At 44.2% G+C, this 21,026-nt stretch overlaps 1 protein-coding gene across 1 annotated transcript; it reads left to right on the top strand.

Moving 5' to 3' along the window:
* Nucleotides 1-7,146: 7,146 nt before the first annotated feature.
* ADRA1A (adrenoceptor alpha 1A) lies at nucleotides 7,147-19,447 on the top strand (the record flags this gene model as incomplete). Its single annotated transcript, XM_084221911.1, has 2 exons — nucleotides 7,147-8,029; nucleotides 18,939-19,447. The coding sequence occupies 2 exons, from the start codon at nucleotides 7,147-7,149 to the stop codon at nucleotides 19,445-19,447; spliced, it is 1,392 nt and encodes a 463-aa protein (XP_084078037.1).
* Between the last annotated feature and the right edge of the window lie 1,579 nt (nucleotides 19,448-21,026).

The following is a 21,026-nucleotide window of genomic DNA, read 5'->3' as shown; positions in this document are numbered from 1 at the left end:
TAAAGCCCAGCTCTTTGTTGGTGTAATGGCAATACCTTAATTAGGAACAAAGAGTGCTCTGTTCTGTTCAGGGCTGGGCTAAAAGGGGTTATGCTTAAGATATAAGTGAGCAGATGGGTAAAGGAGCAGAGGGTGCAGCAGGAGACAGGAATGACGTGGCTCGTCCTCTGTCTGGCCAAACTGGTCCACTGAGGAGGCAGCAAAGGCCACAGGTTGGCCTGGGAAAGGTTAAAGCAGCAGTTCCAGAGGTCTTGCACAGGTACAATGTTGATTGTCTGGTCTTCTGTATATTTGTGGGCTTGTTCTACAAATGTGTCTTGGTCTGGAACATCCTGTGCTTCCCACTGTGTGACAGGCTCCTAAATTAGCCTGATTTGTCCTGGCATGGCAGTGTCTATCCATGAGAAAGACAGGGCACAGTGAGCTCAGCAGACACATTTCTGGAGCTCCAGCTGCTGACTCTGATTTTGGGGGGCTTTGCATCTCCTCCCTGCCCACGCCAGTGCTGCTCCCTGGGATACACAGCCAAGAGGACTCTGCTGCCACATTCCTTTCCAAGCTGCTGACTTCTGCTGTCATCAGCCCAGGCCCCTTTTCTTCCAAGGGGATCTCAGACAAGATGTGGTGATAAGCAAATAATGGGTAAATATGTGGCTATGGAAAGACTGATACATCACTAAAAGCACTTTCTTTGCCATCCTTTCCCTAAACAATTTTTTTCTTACAGTTGCTGCCTGGGGATGGCAGTGGGTGACATAAGCTCTGCATTTATAGTCCCCAAGTACCACAGCTCCTTGGAGATGAGAGGCTCCATCTATCAAACATCCATCTAGCATCTCTATGGGCTGAGCTGCCTAGAGGGTTTTTTAAACACAAGCTGCAGTTGGAGCACAGGAGGGAGTTGGAGGCTCAGCAGAGATGACAGAATGAAACACAAAGTCATACGGCAAGAGAGGTCTGAGCGTGGACAATCAGCCAAAACAGGGCCTAACACACTCACAGCGGCTTCCAGCCCCTCTGGAATAAGAATAAAGATGGAATTTCTTCCCTGGGATTTTCAGAGCCATATTTCCCTAAGAGATTTACTGCACTGTGTGCCCTGGATGGCAAGGAAATCTTACAGGCCTGTGGTGAGTGCTGAGGCACAGGACCAGACCTCAATCTAGCTCAGATCCAGAAAAGATAAAGCAGAACTCTGGGTTTATTTCTGTTACATGGATTGTGAACTCCACTGCCCAAAGAGCTGGATGTGCCACACAGGACACACAGTCAGAGCTCCGGCCCTAAGGGGGGGCTCAGCCTTGCCAAAAGTCGTAATGGGAAAGGGAGATGAAGAGAGATGCTTTGGTGAGGAAATCGAGTCAGTGGGATGAAGGAGGTGTTCCAGTGCATTAGATCTTGTGGCTTCTCGCAGGTGGGCAGGCAGCAGATAAAAGAGTGAAGGAAGGATTTAAATGAGTCCAATAAAGCCTGATTTAGACACATGTTAAATTTACCCCAAATATTTTACATATTAAAGATGAATGTTGAGCTAAAGCTCAGAAAAGTGGTATGAACTCTCACCCGAGGGAAGCAGCAATGCCAGGATGGGAAAGAATGCAGCAAGACACAGGAGGGATAAAAACTGAGGCAAGCACTCATCTCTCGATAGATTTATTTCATCACTATGTAAAATCAGTCTTTCTGAAGCTACAAAAGAGCCCTGTCCTACATATGTGGTCAGATTTTATCAGATCATCCAGGTAATAAATCAAACCAGGAAATTTGCTGTGAGTTACATAGAAATAAACATTTAACAGCTCCTCTCGGGCCTGCAGCTGTACACAAAATCCAGTGGCCCATATCTTCATCTGTGGAGAATTAAGAAGGTACCCTGAGGTTTTAATGCTGCCTTGATTTATGCAAAAACATGGATCTTGTTTAGCCAGCCTATGCTTAAGTGATTTAGGAACATGGTGAAAAGTCCCTATGAATCCCAAGACCAAAAAAACTCTAATACTTGGACATCTTATAATTAAGTAAGAGATCTACCTGGTTTGAAAATTTCAGCCTTTTTTTATTTCCAAAACTTTTTTTAATCCACATTTTGCATGTTCACTCTGAGTCCCTATGCTAGGTTGGGTTTTTTCCTTTCTAAACACTCAGAATATTCCACTTTATCTTCAACTCAGCCATACTAAAAGCTTCAGGCTGTCCTAGTCCTAAAATACAGTGGAATGAGTCCAGCTTCAAGTTTAATAGACAACATTTAACATCTCTTGCCTTTGGGTGGGTCTTCTTTCTTATTCAAGCAGAAGTCGAACCCTTGCTAAAATCTGAGGGGTGATTCATCAAAACAACTCTTTTCACTTCTTTTGGGGAAAGTAAATAGTCATTTCAAGGCCTGGAGCACCTCAGAGAAGTTCCTCCACTCCTGGTCCCGCTGCCTGCATGGTCTGGCACTGAGCTGAGAAGATTACCAATGACATTTCATCAAATGCCTTCAGACACACAAACAATGGGATCCAGCCCTTTTGATGAGATATTTGTAATGAAAACACAATTGCTGCCCAGAATTCAGGGTTTAAGGCTCTGATTTTAACATTTTTTAGCTCAGAAACAGCTGAGCAGCTGTGGATTGGCAGGAGCTCTCTCTAAGGACCCTCTCGTGCTAATGAGTGTAAATAACAACATGATCTGGTTTGTGGATGATAACTGGGTAGAGTCAGGTACAAACGTTACACAGAAGGATTGAAATCCAAATGAATAAGAGAAAGAGGACAAAAGCATTATTTCCTCTGTGTCACAGATAAAGATACATCCAAAAATGGACCTGCCAAAGATCAAAGATAGAACTCATCCAGGACTTTGTTCCTTCCTTACATGATTCAGAGACCTGCCTCTGCCTGGAAAATCATTTTGGGTGGCACAAAACTTTGGGTTGGAATTAGATTATTTTAAATGTATCTTCCAACCCAAACCATTCAGTGACACTGTGAACACCAGGGGACAATTCATCCTTTCTCAATAGAGGATGAAAGCCATGTAAAACCCTGTAATGGATCCTTGCCTAATATGTTCTTACAAAATTCCAGTGGTGGACACTCAGAACCCCATGGACGAGCTTTCATCTGTCTTTAGAGGTGCAAAGTTTGAGATTAAATAGCTCCTCCTTTCATTTTCTTGACTTGCATCCCTCTCACTTTTTTCTGCCAAACTTTGATTAATCCAAAGCTTTTACACTGGACAACGACAATTCCAGCATGTCTTGCCAGAGCCAAGCACAAAGATTGCTTCACCAAGGTTGATGTGACACTCACCTGACCTGTCTGTCCCTGCCTGGGGACACTCTGGACTGTGTTTAATGACCCTCCTGACCTCAGGCTCTTGGTCGTCTCCAGGAGCTCTTCACTGACATAAATTCATTTTTCTCTGAAGATTTTAGAACAAAATCTGCTGTCACTTCCTTCTGCTTCCCTCTGCTCTGGAGAGATGTCCCTTAACAAGGGTACTGTTCACAGATGAGCTGATATATTGACTATATTAATGACTAAAGTAAGGAATATAAATGTATTTATTTCCATGGTGCATTTAACAGCCTGGAATAAGCTACCAGTATGGCAAGGTCTATGTACCAGTAGAAACAAAACCCAGAGTGGGATTCAGCTCCTTTCCCTCCCCTCAGTCATTTAGACTCATTTCCCAATGAATCGATGGAAACAGAGTTGCCTCCTCTGAAGATAGACATCTAAAATAAACCTGCTGAAATCTAAAATAAACCTGCTGAATCACAGCCTTTAAGCATGTTTAGTAACTCAGGATTCCCTTCATCCATTTAGGGTTGCTCTCTTCTAGCACCCTTTCTTAGCCAGGGAAAGACGAGATCTCCAAGCAGCCTCCAAAAGCCACCTACCTTCTGTATATGTACAACAGAACAGGCATTGCATATGGCAAGAAAACTGTGGAGAAACAGCAGTTGAGCATTTAGAAAGCACCTCATTTTTCCAGTTTGCAAGTTCCTCAAAATCAGTTTGAATTCTTTCTTTCTTTCTTTTTTTTTTCCCCTCACTTTGCTGTTTCTTCTCATGGGGTTTTTTACTCTCTAATAGACAGCAAATGGGGTAGCTGGAGCTGCCACAAGGGTGACGACACTGTCCCAAACTCTTTGCCTAACCTGCACAAATTGCATATTCCTGGGAGCTGCTTTTTAAATTTTTCATCCAGTAGCAATGGCTATCGCAGAAGCAAGCAGGCACTCTGAATTTGTTGGACCAGTGATCAGGGCTGCTGACAAGCACAGATCTGCTTTCAGTACTCTCCTGGGGGGAATCTGAGCATCACTCAAATTTACCTCTGTCTGTGAAACTTTTGAACCCAAAACCTCAAACTTTCCCTCTCAAAGTTACTGCCCAGGAGGAGGAGGTGGAGAGTCTGTCATGCAAGAATAGGCACATGGTTCATCTTCTTCCTTGTGGCTACAGGGTTTGCTGGCCTTTGGCTATGAAATCCCATTCTGTGTCCCCTTCACTTCAGGACATCTCTTTTGTATCTGTTCTTCATTTGGGACTCTGGACACTTTTTTTTTTTTTAACTGCAATTAAAAGCCATGTGAAAAATCAATCTCCCTTCAACAGCACATTCTGCTGGAGGAATTTCCTCCTTAAACCCTGATCTCCAGTCAACTGGGCTTTGTCCCACCATGCAGAATCCCCAGGCAGTGTGTCCTGCCTTCATCTCCTTGTTCTGTTTGTCCTGCAGGAAATTCTCTTTTTAGATCCTAAAAATTTTGTGTTAACTCATGAACAGGAGTTTGTTATCTGCCTTCCACTCTCTGTTCTCTTCAGGAGTTTGAGTAGAAAAAACAAAAAGAAAAGAAGATTTTAAGCAACACTTACGAGTGCTCTTTCTTTCTGGGCAATACGGGAGTGGCAGTTCAATTACGGTAATGGTAAGACTACTGCTCTGCTACATAGCAGAGCAGCAAAGTTCCTGCTGCTCCTTGGCAGCGTGGAGCTGAGCTCGGAACGGGGCACGGATCCCTCCAGGGAGCCTGGAGCCAGCCCCTCACAGCCACGGGATGCAGGAAATTGGCCCCACTGCCAGCTGCTGAAATACCAGTGGGGTACTAAAGGGATCAAAGCAGAGGATTTCCAGACACGGAGCCCCATCCCTGCATGAAAGAGGAGCCTGCTGTGCTGAGAATCTCCTTCCCAGATGCTCCCAGGAGCTGTGCTGCCTTCTGAAGACTGAAGAGGTGGGTGTGGGGCAGACACAGCAGCTTGGGGTCTGCTCTTCCCAGCATCAGTATCTCCACAGGCTGGGCATTATTTGGTAATGATCACAACTATAATGCTCAGAGATCCTTGATGCAACACTCACTTTTCATGCATGTGCTTAGATAATCTGTCCTTTTCTTCCTTGGAATTATTCCTCAACTTGTTTTATCTGGTGGGAAAGAAAATAAGATCCAATTTCATTTTAGTGTACTGAAGTAAAATACCCACAGTGTGATACCTACCCATTTCCCCCTTCCCCCCTCCTCCCTGCCTGTGAACTGGGAATTTTGGGGCTTCAGAGTTTGAAATGTTTTTGCCAACAGGAAAGTTCATCGTGAAGGTTTGGAAATGGGACAGTTGTTGCTCCTTAAAGTGAAATCTGAGGGACTCATCCCAAAGGACACTTAGAGAGTCCTTCCTCATCTGGGGTTTTATACCCACAGTATTAGTGGTGGTTTTCCATCTCTGATTAATAATTGGGACGGAAATTCTATATCCACATAGAGATGTTGGGAAAGGTTTTGCAGCTCCCACTTGCAGCTCTCCTTCCGTGCTCCCCCAGGTCTCAGTTCCCAGGCTAATCCTCACTTTTCCATCTGAGGTACCTTTTCTCCATATTTAGTCAGCTAAGGCTGAGCTTGGCTTCCAGATACACTGAAATGTTGTGTCACTCACTAGGACGCTTGCTCTTTGCAATGTCTTCTGCTTGGCTTTGGAGTTGCTTTTCCTTATAGATTTTCAAAATTGGCAGCTCAGCTGGACTAACACTTTAGTGGGGAAAAGTCTCGCTTAATAAAGAAACCTGAGATTAAATTCTGGGCTTCTAAATCTGCTGCACAGTTTGTATAGTCCTGAATTGTGTCCTGCAGGCTTCTGTCTTTCCTAGAACTGGTCTCTGCATGTGAGCTAATAATAAGGATTGATGCCTAGCCCCATAAAGAAGGGAAAATTCAGGCAGGAAAACCCACTTGGATCTCTCAGTTGCTGTTAAACAGTGCTGGGCTGGAAAAGGTTGGTTCCACTGGCTGGAGCCAGCCTGAGGAAAGCACCCTAAAATAGCCTCCTGCTCTATTCATATATGGGAACCCTAGCAGCAAGTGTGGCTTCTGGGAATCGCATTGTTCCTGTTTTTGTCTTCTCCAGGGGGGTGAGGATCTGCAGAGAGCACGAGAGCATGGCCCTGTGCACACGGCAAACTCCATTCTTCCCCTCAGAGCAAGCCAGGAGCTGATGTATATGAGCTTTAATTTGCAGCCCAGGACCTCAACTGATGAGTGCTCCACATATGGAAAGCTCTGACTGACAGCCTAAACCCTGGATGGGGCGTGATGGGTATCTCAAGCAAAATTGCTGAGCAGACACAGCAGCAACCTCCACTCAGTCAGGTTTCTTAGCCAATTTTAAGGCAGAATCAGGACTAACACCAGGCAATTAAAAGCATCAGTGATTTCCTCTCAGGAGGAGCTAAATTTGAGACCCTTTGGAATATTTACTTTCTTTAAATATAGAACTTTCCCCAAAAGACAGGAATTATTTGAACCTGCAGCTCCAGTATTTCTTATCACATAGCCCTGGAAAGTGGGACAAACAGCCTCAGGGTTTTGTAGCCCCACTTGTGCACCCCAAGGAAAATGCAGGAGTTAAATTTGACTCGGAACTGGTGAGTATCAACCATGTTATTCTGGTGAAAGTTTAGGAGCAAGGGTAGGTTTTCTAATATGTTTCTGGATCTTTCTCATTGCTGCTGGTGCTGCAGTCCTAAAACATTCTTCAAAACTCTTTTCCCCAGCAAGGCTAAGCAAATGTTGCCTATAGGACCTTCCTGATCTTGTCACTGTTCCTGCCTGGAAAGGGGGTGAAGTTCAGCAGCCTCACATGGACATTACCGGCCATGGCTTTCCTTCCTGGAAACTCCTCTGAGTGCTCCAACTGTACCCACTCTGTGGAGCCTGTGAACATTTCCAAGGCCATCTTACTGGGTGTTATTCTAGGGGGGCTGATTGTTTTTGGGGTTTTGGGTAACATCCTGGTTATCCTGTCCGTAGCCTGCCACAGACACCTCCAGAGTGTCACGCACTATTACATCATCAACCTGGCTGTAGCTGACCTCCTCCTGACTTCTACCGTCCTGCCCTTCTCAGCTACCATGGAGATTTTGGGCTACTGGGTCTTTGGGAGGATCTTCTGCAACATCTGGGCCGCTGTTGACGTGCTTTGCTGTACTGCTTCCATCATGAGCCTCTGCATCATCTCCATCGACCGATACATTGGGGTGAGCTACCCACTGAGGTACCCCAGCATAGTGACAGAGAGGAGGGGCCTCCTGGCCCTGCTGTGTGTCTGGGCACTGTCCCTGGTCATCTCTATTGGACCCCTTTTCGGCTGGAAGGAGCCAGCCCCAGAGGATGAGACTATCTGCCAGATCACCGAGGAGCCCGGCTATGTCTTGTTCTCAGCACTGGGCTCCTTCTACCTCCCCCTGATCATCATCCTGGTGATGTACTGCCGGGTCTATGTGGTGGCCAAAAGGGAAAACAAAGGGCTGACCTCGGGGCTGAAGACAGAGAAATCCCATTCCGAGGAGGTGACCCTCCGCATCCACCGCAAAAACATGCCTGGTGCAAGCAGCTCTGCACCCAACCCCAAGAGCAAGCACCACTTCTCTGTGCGCCTGCTCAAGTTCTCCAGGGAAAAGAAAGCTGCCAAGACCCTTGGAATAGTTGTGGGATGCTTTGTTCTCTGCTGGCTCCCATTTTTTGTAGTAATGCCTCTTGGTAAGTAGAGCTAACCCCTGTGTGTGTTCCAGCACCTTCTGGGCAGGGAGGGTTGTGCTTGTGGCTGGGTGTGGTACCGCTGATCAGAAAAGCTCTGAGGGAACAATTTTGTACTGCAAAGCTGTCAAAAAAACAGAACACTCACCACCACAAAGCAGCGACCATGAAAAAAATGTGAGTGTTAAATTAGACCAAATCTGGTCTCTGGTGATGAGAAGCAAAATTCTGAAAACCAGGGAAGCAATCTTGTACTTTTTCCACATAGAAAACTCTCTTTTGTGAACTAGAGCAGATATTTGTAACCATCTCTGCTATAGGAACAGGATCTTTAGGGGTTTGTGTGTTTATGTTTGCAGCCAGGCGACTTAAACGTGTAAAAGGTCATAATATAAATACATTCAGGGTTGAATTAGCTGTTCACAGATCTCCTGAAGTGGTCAGCATTGATGATTCCCACTCTAAGGAAAAAAATATCTGCTTCCTATCAGGAAATTCATCCTGTGACATACCATAACTCCAAACAAAGTTAATCTTTTAATCCAATTTTTCATATGACCGGTCAGGAGACATCAGTGAGGGTCCTTCCAACTAATTTTATACTGCTCTGGATTGCAGCTTTTCTGAGAACTCATTGAGCCCACTGGCCAAACACTGGCTCAGGCACCATGCTGGAGGTGAATATTTATTCTCCAGTAGTCATTCCAAAGAGGAGCAAACCTGGGGATTTGTTCTGCTTTGCTGGAATATAAAGAAGTAATTAGAATTTTAATTAAACCTTACTCAGTTACCTTTGATGCAGTTGCAGGATGGAAAAGCAGAATACTAATTCCATACCTATAGCCGAGGGTGAGGGACATGGCTCATCACACTGGGTTGGGCTCTGCCATTAAATATTAGGTTTTTCAAATACGGAAACTAAAATCTGTGACTTGCTCAATTTCAGGGCTTTTCTTATGGAAAGGGTTTATGCTGTACAGGAAAAATAAAGTAAGATTTTATGGAAGCTTTAGTTAGTAAGACAACAATATGGACAATTCAGAAGAGGTGAAACAGCCTTACTTAAACATGAAAAGAAAGATTTGGGGATCTTATTTTCCTTTCCTTTTCTTTTTTTTTTTAATTCCGTTTTTTTCAAACTTTAATAAATAACTGTTCTTTTTCAATTAATCCCTACTGGCTTTACCAAGATTTATCAAGACATGCAAAAACCTGCTAATGTGCAAAAACCCAAAAATTCAGAATTTTTTACTCTTGGTCAATACTGGGAAGTGCTGGATTGGAACTGTTTCCTAAGGAGAAGGCCTCGAGGGTCTGGCTCATGCTGGCCAGGATGTCAGCACATTTAAATGCTGCTTGCCAAGATGACTGAAACATACTCAAAAAGGGTTTGAGAGAATGCATTAAACACACTTTTCATCTGCAAATGTGATTGCCCACATAGAGCTGTTGCTAATTAATTTGCTTTGGATTTATGAAATCTTCTGGGCTCCAGAATGACTTTGTATCCTCCTTTGATCCCTTGTAAGGAAACTCTGGAGGGTTTTTTTTTTTCTCTTTTTTTGGGAGGCTACAGGGTCTTTTAAAGCATATATTGTAGGGCTTTCAAAACCTATTTGCTGCGTTTGTTTAAGGACAAAAAAATTATTAAACAGACGAGTGGCACTAAAAGAGTCCCCAAAAAAGACAAGGACTCATCTTGATGCAGGACACTTTCCAAAAGATAAGAACCACTTTCAGGTCTGTCCTGCACCCAGGGCCAATTGGGATAGGGAAGTGATCCTGACAGGGGCTTGGGGTCCTGTCAGGGTCTGACTTTCCAAATGTATAAAATCCTCCTTGTTGAAATGCTGGTGGAGGCTCATAGCATACATGGCTGGGCAACCAGAACTTGATCAGCTCTGCAGCTCTGTGGCCATGGGACAGACAAAAACATGGTCCCATCAACCAGTTCTGGAAGGATTTGACTGATGTGGAGGTGCTGTGCAGGGTCATCGTTTATAGGTGGACTTGGTCAGCTGGACTCAATGATCCAAGAGATCTTTCCCAACCTAAATGCCTATAATTCCATGATTTCATCAGCCAGACCACTCCCAATGCGGCTTGCCCACAAGACAGACACTCTTAAACTGCTAAAGAAACCTCTTCAGACAACTGTGCTCATCATTCCATGCAGCACAACTTCCCCAAACCTAGATTAATTTCACTGTAATCTACAGCACCTTCAAGATTTCCAAATCTGTTAACATTCACCCTACCAGCCAAGAACTGCTTCCAAGCAAGAAACACTAGGTTTATGGAAGTGCATCATAAAGTAGGATGGAAGCCTTTGAGGTGTAGGTATAGGAAGGGCAAGAGGGATGGAAAGATATCGAGAAAGGCACAATATCCATGTTGGCTGATACTGCTGAAAATAACTGGAGAAACAACTGGAATATCCCTGCCATAAGAAATTATTTGAATTGAAACTGGAGCGCAAAGGTACCAGTTGCAGTCTGTGTAAGGAATGTTTTTTCTCTTAGTATCTTGGATTAAGTTTCATTCCAAAGATTCTGTGCAAAATCCTTCAGCCCAATAATCCAACACACCTTCTTCTCACTTGGCTTGAAGTTTGTGGAAAACCCAGGAAATTATAATCCTGGCTGCACAAAAATAAGTGAGGCCAATATTTGCTTTTCAAAACTTCTGTAACACACAAGGTTGTCAGAGGTTTGGTTTCTACTGGTAGAAGTCAGGTTTTCATTCCGGTGAGCAGAACCAAGCAGAGCTGACATCAGTGACAGCTTCAACTAACAGTTCAGTGACCACCAGACAAACACAAAATAGCAAAACAGAGACAGGAAAAAGCAGCTTTGAGCCTGTCTGCATCTCTCAGAGAGGGTTATGGAGAAGAGCCTGAGCTTATCTGCAGCTCCTGGGCCAAGGGGCAGGGGGTTTGTGGGGAGAGGCTCAGATGCAGCTTCATCTGGGCAATCAGGGCTTGTTGGGCTCTGGCATGCCTAATCACAACCTGCATTTTTGGCTTTTTGTTCTCCTCTTGCAATTTCTAGAAAGGGATCTAGGATATATGTAGATAGATGGACAGATATGGAAAGACTCAGAGCTGGAAGAGCCCAGAAATCAGTGAAAGCCCCCAGTGATGGAAAGTTTTCATCTTACAAGTGATAGAACAGACCTTGTCCTGTAACTGGAAGACATTTATATGTTGTTCTGGGAATTCTTCAAAACGTTTCCTTTCAGCATGATAAAAGACAGTGCTTGGAGGTTGTTTTGAGGTGAAACATGTGCAGAACTGATGGAAAAAAGGGTTGGGGGTGTTACAAAAACGGCCCTGGCCTGGGACTAATGATTTATCTTAACAAACTCCCAGAAGAGAACAAGTTCCCAGAGCTTTGCTTGTGGTCTATTTTCTGTGGATCAACTTGCAGGTGTTGCTTTCCAAAGCTGGAAGAAATAAAAAGGGTAAGTCTGAGCTAGGAGGCCACAGGGGAAAAAATCCTAAACTGTGCAAGGGAGAGGAAAGGTTTTAGCATTTGTCAATCATTCTTGTGATTAAGAAAGCAAAAAAGAGGATCTACTGGAGGGTGTCTGTGTTTGTGGTCTAGGAGTAAATTAGTCTTGTGAACTGACACAAACACTGTCAAGGGAATCCTCTAATCCAGTCTGCAGATGGTTTCTATTTACTATTTTGTGGTAATTTTTTTTAACAGACTCAAAGAGGACCACTCTACTTTCATTAGACATAAACCAGAAAAATGAAGTGCATTTTTCCGTCTCTGCTGTTGACACAACATGACCTCTCAGAGGGTCACAAGTCTCAGAGTAGCAACACACATCAACACAGACTCCCCACATTAATATTTCAGTGTTCTCTCAGTTAGAAAGAAAAAAAAATATAAAAGTGGAAGAAAATCGTCAGAATAAAGCCCCAGCTCTTTCTCTGGATTCCAGCTCAGGGAGAGGAAAAATGCTTGCACTCCTTGACTCATGGAGCACAAGTGTGTGTGTGAGTTAAACCATTGAATGGGGAGAATTTCAGCCATGAAGATAAACAGACAAGACATTCCCATGGCAAGGGGTTTTTTAGAACTTTTGCTGATTGCAAGAGGCATTTTTCGTAATCACAGACTGGAAAGGCACTGTTGGTCTGGGTTGATAATTCACCTAATGACAAAGATCCCATGGACATCCCTGGGCTAACATTTCTCCACCATTCCCAAATCCTGAGATGTGTCCCGGTGACTGAAAACACAGCAAAGGAGGGGAGGAATCAATATTAAAACCCATCTACACTATAAAGAAAGGAGGGAAAGTCGATTAGCTGTGCTCTGCTTTGAGAGCCGCTCCCGTGGCTCTCCTGCATGTCACCTGTCACAGGAGCCTCATCCTTGTCTCAGAATACCCCTCCTCATGCAGCCACCACCTCCAAGTCCCCAGAGTAAAGGAAGCAGGAGTGTCATTTTCCACTCGTTCTCAAATGCCACAGCACAATTCAGGGTTGGGGAGTGATGAAAAGGCCGTGGTGAGTGATTCTCCCACCCCACTGAGCAAATGTCAAGATTTGTCTGCAATTTGGATAATGGGAGAGGTACTTGATTCTTGCTGAAGGAGATAATTTCTTGTTTCTGACTCGAAGGATTCCAAAATCACAACAGAAAACTAACTCATGAGGCAGCCTGAGACTGACTCAGATTCTCAAACTATTCTCTGGTTGGTTTTTTTTTTTTTTTTAATTTTTAAAGGAAAATTATTATTTTATTTTAAGTGAGTGACTTCAAGAGTGAGGGCTTCAGGGCAAATATCAAATATCTCCAAAATGTCAGCAATGGGATCCAAACCCATTCCACTGCAGTAAGAGCTTGGGAACTGGAATTGGAGTGACAATTACGTTGATTTGTGAAACAATGTGATTGTTTGGGTTCACACGGGTAACAAAACCTCAGTTTACCTTCCCATGGTTTTTTATCAGCTTTCTAAATCTGCAGCTGCCCACAGCAAATCTGGAAATAGTTGCTTGCTGAGACATTTCCCAGAAATATCATCCATCCTAAGTGGGTACAATATGAAACAGAGCATAAATTAGGTCTGAAATAATCCAAATCATCAGAGCAGTGTTCCCAGACTGACCCATTCCTGCTGCCTAACCTTTTCACCTCTCACCTGTGCCCAGACACCCTCATGGTGCCGCAGAGAGCTGAATTCAGGGGTTTGGGAGGGAGGGAAAACCAACTCGCATCTCCTTCTATGTCTGCTTATTATGCATCAGCAATAGCCAAGCACAAAGTCCCTCTCATTTTCCCTCAGGAATAGCCACCATATTCCAGGCCCTGGGGAGGCACAGCTGGAAAGTGCAAGACTTCCTCACATCACCGCTTTTTTTTCTGTACTGGTTGTGTTAATTGGATTGTGCAGAGTCCAGGATCATTTCCTACTGTCCAACGGTTCCTTGATACCATTTTTTATTCCATAAAAAATACTTTCCACAAGGGAACAATGAGAGCATTTAGGAGAGGTCATGTGTGTACAATGTCATGTGTGTGCAATGTCTGCAACAGCATATATATATGTGTGTGTGTGTATGTATATCTTATATGTACTTTTATATACTTATTTTTGTAAGTACATCTTCCAGAGGGTGGATTGAATCATGACCTGAGATGCAGTATAGAACACTCAGGGAATAAAGTTTAGAGCTAACACTGGGTTTGGGAACACAAAATGTGGCATAGTTATCAATGTTTGTAGAGCCATGAGAGATTAGGGAGGCCGTCGTACGCAGTTAATTCCCTTTGGAATATCATTGCTCCTCTGTGCTTCGTCCTCTGGGTCTTTATGGCTCTGGAAGACATGATGCCCTCTGGACTGACTGCTTCAAGACAGATCCCAGCGCCTGAGTCTTGAGCTTTACTCCCCTGTAACCAGAGCATTCTTCCTGTTCCCAGCCTGAAGGGGCTTCAAGAGCTGGAGAAGGACTTGGGACAAGGGAATTACAAAACAAGCAGAAATGGCTTCCCAATGCCAGAGGGTAGGATTTGATGGGATACTGGATGGTTCCCTGGGAGGTGAGGAGGGTCTGGGAGGGAATTCCCAGAGAAGCTGTGGCTGCCCCAGATCCCTGGCAGTGCCCAAGGCCAGGTTGGACAGGGCTTGGAGCACCCTGGGATAGTGGAAGGTGTCCCTGGCCATGGCAGGGAGTGGCAGTGGATAGGATTTAAGGTCCTTTCCAACCCAAACTATTCTGGGATTCTCTATGGACACAATCCTGATCTCCCCCATGCACTGAAGCAGCATCACCCCCACCTGACCTCTGTGCTCTGTCTCAGTCACCATATTTAAGCAACACAAAATAAAAAGAGGGGGAAAAGGCAGCAAACCTAAACAGAACTGCCAGATTCAGTAGCAGAGATGGATTTGTAGTAGAGATGGATTTACAGCTGAGGTGGATTTGTAGCACAGATGGGTTTGTAGCTGAGATCGTTTTTAACACCACAAAGGGTTCATGGGTCACACAAATATACGGGATCTGATTCCTTTGGTGCTGGCAGCAATGATGCAGAGTAAATAACACATTTTTACAGTCTGGCAGGTTCCAAAACCCTCTCTGCTGTCCATCAGTGAAATGATGCATGATATCAGGGCTGGTTTTTAAACAACCCATAATCAGCCAGCTCTTGTGACAAATGACAAAGTCAAATAACAGTTTTGAGAATGAATTAGCACTTACTCACCAGGAGGGATGTGGCAAACTTACCTCTCAGAGCTGAAGAAACTTCCAGCTGAAAAACTGGAAAATAAAAGTTGTGGGAACAAAATGCAATCTTGACATTTCCAGGGATGAGTGATGAAATACTTAATGGCAAAAGATCTCGGGAGGCTCATAGTACATTTTATTTCATTTACTTTTACAAGAAGCAATTGTATTGTGCTACTGACACTTGAGTGTCCTCAACATTTTGAAAACAAAGCAGGAATTGCAGAGTCATTTACTCAATCCATGATTCAAAATGCATTAAAAGACCCCTTGAAGCTTTCTTTTCTGTTCCTCCAGCACAGACTGCAGGGGGACAGCATAAGGTGAAGCCTTTAAACTTTAATCAGGTTTGCTGCTACTTACAACTTAATTCCTGACAGTGTGCAAAGGAAGATATTAAGGCTAGTGAATAGCACAGAAAATTAATTTCAAGGATGAAAACTTAATTTATTAGCTGCTGTTCACCCTCCAGCTCTCCTAGAGGACACCTGGATGGCACCAGTGATTCCACCTGGTCTGGAGTGAGAGGACTGGAAAAATTTGCTCTGAGAATTAGGTGCAAAAATTCTGCTTTCTCAGCCCTGGCTGATGGTGTCCAGGTGTCCAAACTTTAACTGATATGAGCTGGCAGTCACCAAGTGGTCAAGGATCGAATGGAAATGCTCATCCCAGCTCCACCTGCTTTCCCTGTGCTCATTGCTCTGTGGGGAATGTGTACCATACACTCTAAAAAAGACATAATTCACCATGCTTGCTTAATTTCATGATTAATTATGGTCATTGTTTAAAAAAAATTCCACAAAATCTTTGTTTTATTTCTCCTTTGAGTTCATCTGACCTGAGCTGTCCATTCTGAGAGCTCAGCACTGAACAAACTACTTTGTCACCAGGTTTGAAAATGCCTCCTGCTCATTACCAGAGCCATCCGCCACTGAGATTGATCACAACAACATCAGTGAATATTAAAGGTTTGCAAGAAAGGGACACATTCTTAGGATTCTGTGGGAAGGAACACCATTTCTCAAGGATTCGGAAAATAAGATATTTTTCCCCTTTTCCTAGATACTTAGGTAGCCAACAGGAAAGATCAGGGAATATTTCTGAGCTACAGAGCTGTGTGGCTGCAATAGAAGGATAGAGATTTCGGTGGCCCCTGAGTGTCAACCACACCCTACAGGGAGGCTGGAGGGGGAGTTTTTACCAGGGCATGCACTGATAGCACGGAGGGGAATGGCTTGGGGTGAAAGAGGGTACACTTGGATTAGATATTGGGAAGGAATTCCTCCCTGTGAGGGTGGTGAGGGACTGGGAAGCATCCCTGGAAGTGTCCATGGGCAGGTTGGAGCACCCTGGAATAGTGGCAGGTGTCCCTGCCCATGGCAGAGACTGGAATTAGACGATCTTCCATTTCCCTTTCAATCCAAACCCTTCCATGATTATCTGAAAGCCAGTGTGCAGTGGGATCTGTAGATAGCAAAGTCTCTGTGCTGTTAAAGCTCCTCCATTTTCTTTCACTGTGTGTTATTCCAAGGCAACAACGAGTGTCTCCACTGATGAACCAAAAAAGGCGACATTAATAAATTAACATGCAGATCCCACCCCACAAAAAGAGCAAGGGACAGACTCTGACACTGGCTGTTTTCTATTTTTATCAGACTTTGGCACAGCCCTTGCATTCCATCTGGAGAGAGCGAGGAGTTGCAGCAAACAGGAATTGTTATTGTTTACCCATTTTACGCTTGGCCTCACACTGCTGATTCCATAAACTGGGATTTGATTCACCTTTTCTCGCACCACAAAATGGGAAAGCAGCAGATACACAGCATTTAAAAGAGGAAATAAACCAAAAAATTGAGCATGATTTGGGCATTTAGAAGCTTTTAGTTATTTTTCATCTGCCAATGACTTCAGCCAGAAAGTTCTTTGAGAATGTTATTTAGTTGTTTTTCACTAAAGGAGAGAAGCATTAATTTGCTGAGAAAAAAATTTAGATTTTGGATATGTTTGCTTGCTTGTGCTTCACTGCAAAACAGCATCTGTTTTCTTCAGCAAAATCTTTTTGGTATTAAAATCTGGTTGATATTGAAAGTAATATTGAAACTGCTCTACCTGGGCCAGCTTGGAGCAATCAGAAGCTACCACAGAGGCAGTGAGACCCATGCTTGGTGTCCAGGTAATATCTGAGGTTGCAATCAGAGGTTCAGCTGCCCCAGTACAGAGACCAAGCTCCTGTGGCATGTTCTGCACTGCCTGGGGAAGTGAGAGCTTTGGGAAAGGCTTAGTGCCCCTAAAGAGGCTCCAAGAGAGCTGGAGAGGGACTTGGGACAAGGCCTGGAGGGACAGGGCAAGGGGGAATGGCTTCAAACTGACAGAGAGGAGGGATGGAGGGGATATTGGGAAGGAATTTCTCTCTGTGAGGGTGGAGAGGGCCTGGGATAGAATTCCTAGAGAAGCTGTGGCTGCCCCTGAATGGCTGGAAGTGTCCAAGGCCAGGCTGGACGGGACTTGGACCACCCTGGGGTAGGGGACAGTGTCCCTCCCCATGGTAGGGGGTGGCACTGGATGGGTTTTAAGGCCCCTCCCAACCCAAACCATCCTGTGATGACCGTGACTTGGTGTCACTTCTCTGCCGCTGTAGCACACACACAGCACCTGGTCCGAGGTCAGAGATCCCTGCAAGGCTTCTCACCCTGCCCAGTGTCCGCTCCCCTCCCTGGCAGCAGTGTCCCTGGCCATGGGCTCTGCTCAGTGTGCAGAAGCTGCTGCCACCACAGGATCGCTCCACGTTTCCCCGCAGATCCCGTGTTCAGCAGGATGAGCAGGTTAATAATCACCCTGCACCAGCAGTGTCTCTAGCCCAGGCAGGATTTTGATGCATTCCCACACAGGCAAAACCACCCTAAGAATTGCTCGGCCACTCCAAAGCATTTGCTGCAAGTGCTGCAGCTTTGTTTGACAGACTGAGGAAAAAGGGAGGAGCAGTTGAGCAGCTCTCAGATTTCAATCAGAGCATCCTCAGAGGGCATTAACAGCTTTTTCTCGGCCACGAGGGGTCCAGGCAACAGATCAACCCCTGTAAAGCTTAGGAGCTGCTCCCAGATATGGTTAAACTGCAGAGGATGATGGATGCATTGACGTCTGAACCTTCCACAGTGTTTCTTTCCACATGCTTACAGTTTTTCCAGGGGAAGCATGAAGACAAGCATTTGTCAGTGCTAAGAGTCCTGTTTATTACAAATTTGAGTATAAATTCCAAAACAAGTCAATTTTTGTTTCTGGGAAGTTTGTGGGTTTTTTGGGTTTTTTTAAACCAAAGGTTTGGCATTAGGAAAAACATTAGCAAGATTTTAAATCAGCAGATAAGTCATCATTCTATAGAAAAAGAAATGCCAAAGTACTTTCTTTACTAAGGAAGCAGTAAAGAAGGTTCTTGCTCTTTGAATCATCTTTGGAAGGTAACATTAAAAGTATAAATCAGAATATGTGTGTATATAAATAAATAAAAATTAAAAATTAAAATTAAAATTAAAAAATATATACACACATCTCATGGCTGCCTATGAGACCTTCCCCAGTGTTCCTTGATATGAGAAGGAAATTTTCCTTTAATTTCTCTCAATTTTAGGTGCATTCCATGAGGCAGGGTGGGGATAGTTAGATTTTCTGAAAGTTTCAGGGAATATCAGTACCCAATACTTCATAATTTCAAACACTTTTAGCTGTAACACAGTCAACTCTAATCCCTTTTTTCTCTAACCCTTCTGAAATGGTGGGATTTTCTTGCCATCTGAAGCCCCTTGTGATGACCTCCAAGATAATGCTGTCATTTGGGTAATTAATCTTGAATTAGGAGTCCCTGAGGAAAGAATTTTCCTCTATCCCTGGAATCAGCTCCCTGGCTGCCTTTCTAGCTGTAAATGGGAATATAATTCTTGCAATTATAAAATAGCTCTCTTAACTTGGTTTCTGATTGAACATCCATTGTAATTGTATGACACCACAGATCCTGAAACACTTGTTCCTGCATGAATTGTGTTTCCAATCATAATTTTTTCAAGATGGAACAGAACCCTATTTATTTTTTCCAGTGTTTTAGTTTCTTTGGTTACCTGCAATTCCTCACTGCCTCTGCCCTAACACTCTGTATATTTTCCATTTTAGGCTCTTTCTTTCCTGCAATCAAACCCCCGGACACACTTTTTAAAATAACATTTTGGCTGGGATATTTAAACAGCTGCATCAACCCCATCATCTATCCATGCTCAAGTCAAGAGTTCAAGAAAGCGTTCCATAACGTCCTGAGAGCTCAGTGCCTCCTGAGGAAACAGCCAGTAATAAAGCAAACCCCCAGCTTCAACCTCAACCATCCTGCAGGCCAGAGCATGGAGAGTGGCAAAGGGGTGGTGCGGATCCCTGTGGGATCAGGAGAAACCTTCTACAAGATCTCCAAGTCAGACGGGGTCTGCGAGTGGAAGATCTTCGCCATGCAGGGCGTGCCCACCAAAAATGCTGCTTCCAAAGACTGCACAGCTGCCAAAGCCAAGAGCAAAGGGTTCCTGCAGGAATGCTGCTGTGCAGGCACTTCAGGGAGTCTCGTCCATGAGAACTGCAAAGTGCCAACCATTAAAATCCACTCAATCTCCCTGAGCGAGAGTGGGGAGGATGTATAACCAGCTGGGTGCATCAGGCTGGCAGCTTGGGGACCTCATGGGATGTCACTCTTTTTATGGGGAAGTAGGAATAGGCATGATAGCTGAAAGGATCCAGGTATGAATCTGCCCAGTGTTTGGTACATTCCTTTTCCTGACTCCTTCGAGTCAGGAAGTGACCAAGTGCTCAAAGCTTTCTGTGAGATTCTGGTACTCTGGAGTCAGGAATTTTCTCCTTGGTCTAAGCAGGGGAAGTTAAACATGTTAAAAGTCTTAAGGATGTCCATCCCCATGAGAAAGGACCATCCCTTGGGAATTTGGGAGCAAAGCATTTGGAAGCATGCTATATTTTAATACAGCTAATCCAAAAAAATAAATAAATGAGATGGTCAGCATCTGGAAGAAATAGTGGGAGGAATTCTCTGTACAATATTAGAAATAAGCCGCTCTTGACATAATTCCTCCTGAGCCTGCCAAGTAAGAATTCAGCTCCTTGAAACAGCACATGAGCCCCTACTCTTGTCTGTGTCAGCTGCTGTGCTGAACATCCACTGCCTTGAAAAGGGAAGTGGCTCAAGATAAGGTTCATTATCACAGGACAGGGTCTTGAAACAACACCTTGGTGGTGTTGATGAGAAATCATTGTTTATTTATCTCTCACTCAGTAATAAGTCCCCAATGTAAAGAGGATTTGTGTCCTGTGTCTTTTATTTTTGCACTCACAGAACACAAATCTATCGCATGATCCCAGTTTTAGCTTAAAGAAGAAATCCACCTCACACTTAAGGATCTTCAGGCCTAGAATTTGAAGCTAAAAGTGTGGAAATACCATATAAGAAAATATTCTCATGGTACTTCAAGCCAAGAGCAGAAGGAGAAAAGCTGGAAATCTCATAAGAAAGTCACATGAGACTCATGGCCAAGGTTTCCAGTCTCACAGGGTTCAGATATGTGGGATGTGTATTTGGACAAAACCTGAATTTTGAAAAAACACTCCTTAAGTTGAGCAAGACTGGCAAGATTTAAAGTCTTCACTGCACACTCTTGGTGCCCAACCCTGTCCTATTCTACAACCAATACTTGTTTTATCACCAGTAAGATCCTTTTTGCCATATCTTCTTTGGAGTTGGGAGATTTACACAGGGTTGCTGCAGTAATTTCAGATTTATTGAGGTTTCACGGTGTCAGGCAAGAGTTGTTGTGGAGCTGCACATGGAGGTTTCCACAACTGGATTAATTTAAATCCAGAGCAATTCTGATGCAACAATATAATCTGGCCCTGTAAAATGAAGATAAATAAGTCAACCTGCTGCTGGCAGGGTCGGGATGGACATGGATGTAGCACAGTTCTCCTGCGTGGCCGAGACAGAGGTTGGAATAATGAAGTCTTGGTCTCATCTTCATCCTTTTTTTTGGTCACCAAATGGATTCTAAAGAATGTCTCTGTGCCCAGTGACTCTGAAAAGCTCCTAGTCCTCAGCATCAGGTGAGCCTGGTCCCAGCCACACCTCTGGTTTGGCTGCCAGGTTTGCCAGCAACAACAAACACATCATTTGTTTGGCTCCTTCAGAGAATTTCTGCAGGAAAACTGCCCTGTTCC

This window comes from Fringilla coelebs (assembly GCF_963513975.1).
Source record: "Fringilla coelebs genome assembly, chromosome: 26".
Taxonomy (NCBI): Eukaryota; Metazoa; Chordata; class Aves; order Passeriformes; family Fringillidae; genus Fringilla; species Fringilla coelebs.
Note: the sequence above shows the minus strand (reverse complement) of the source record. Positions and strands in the feature narration are given on the sequence as shown.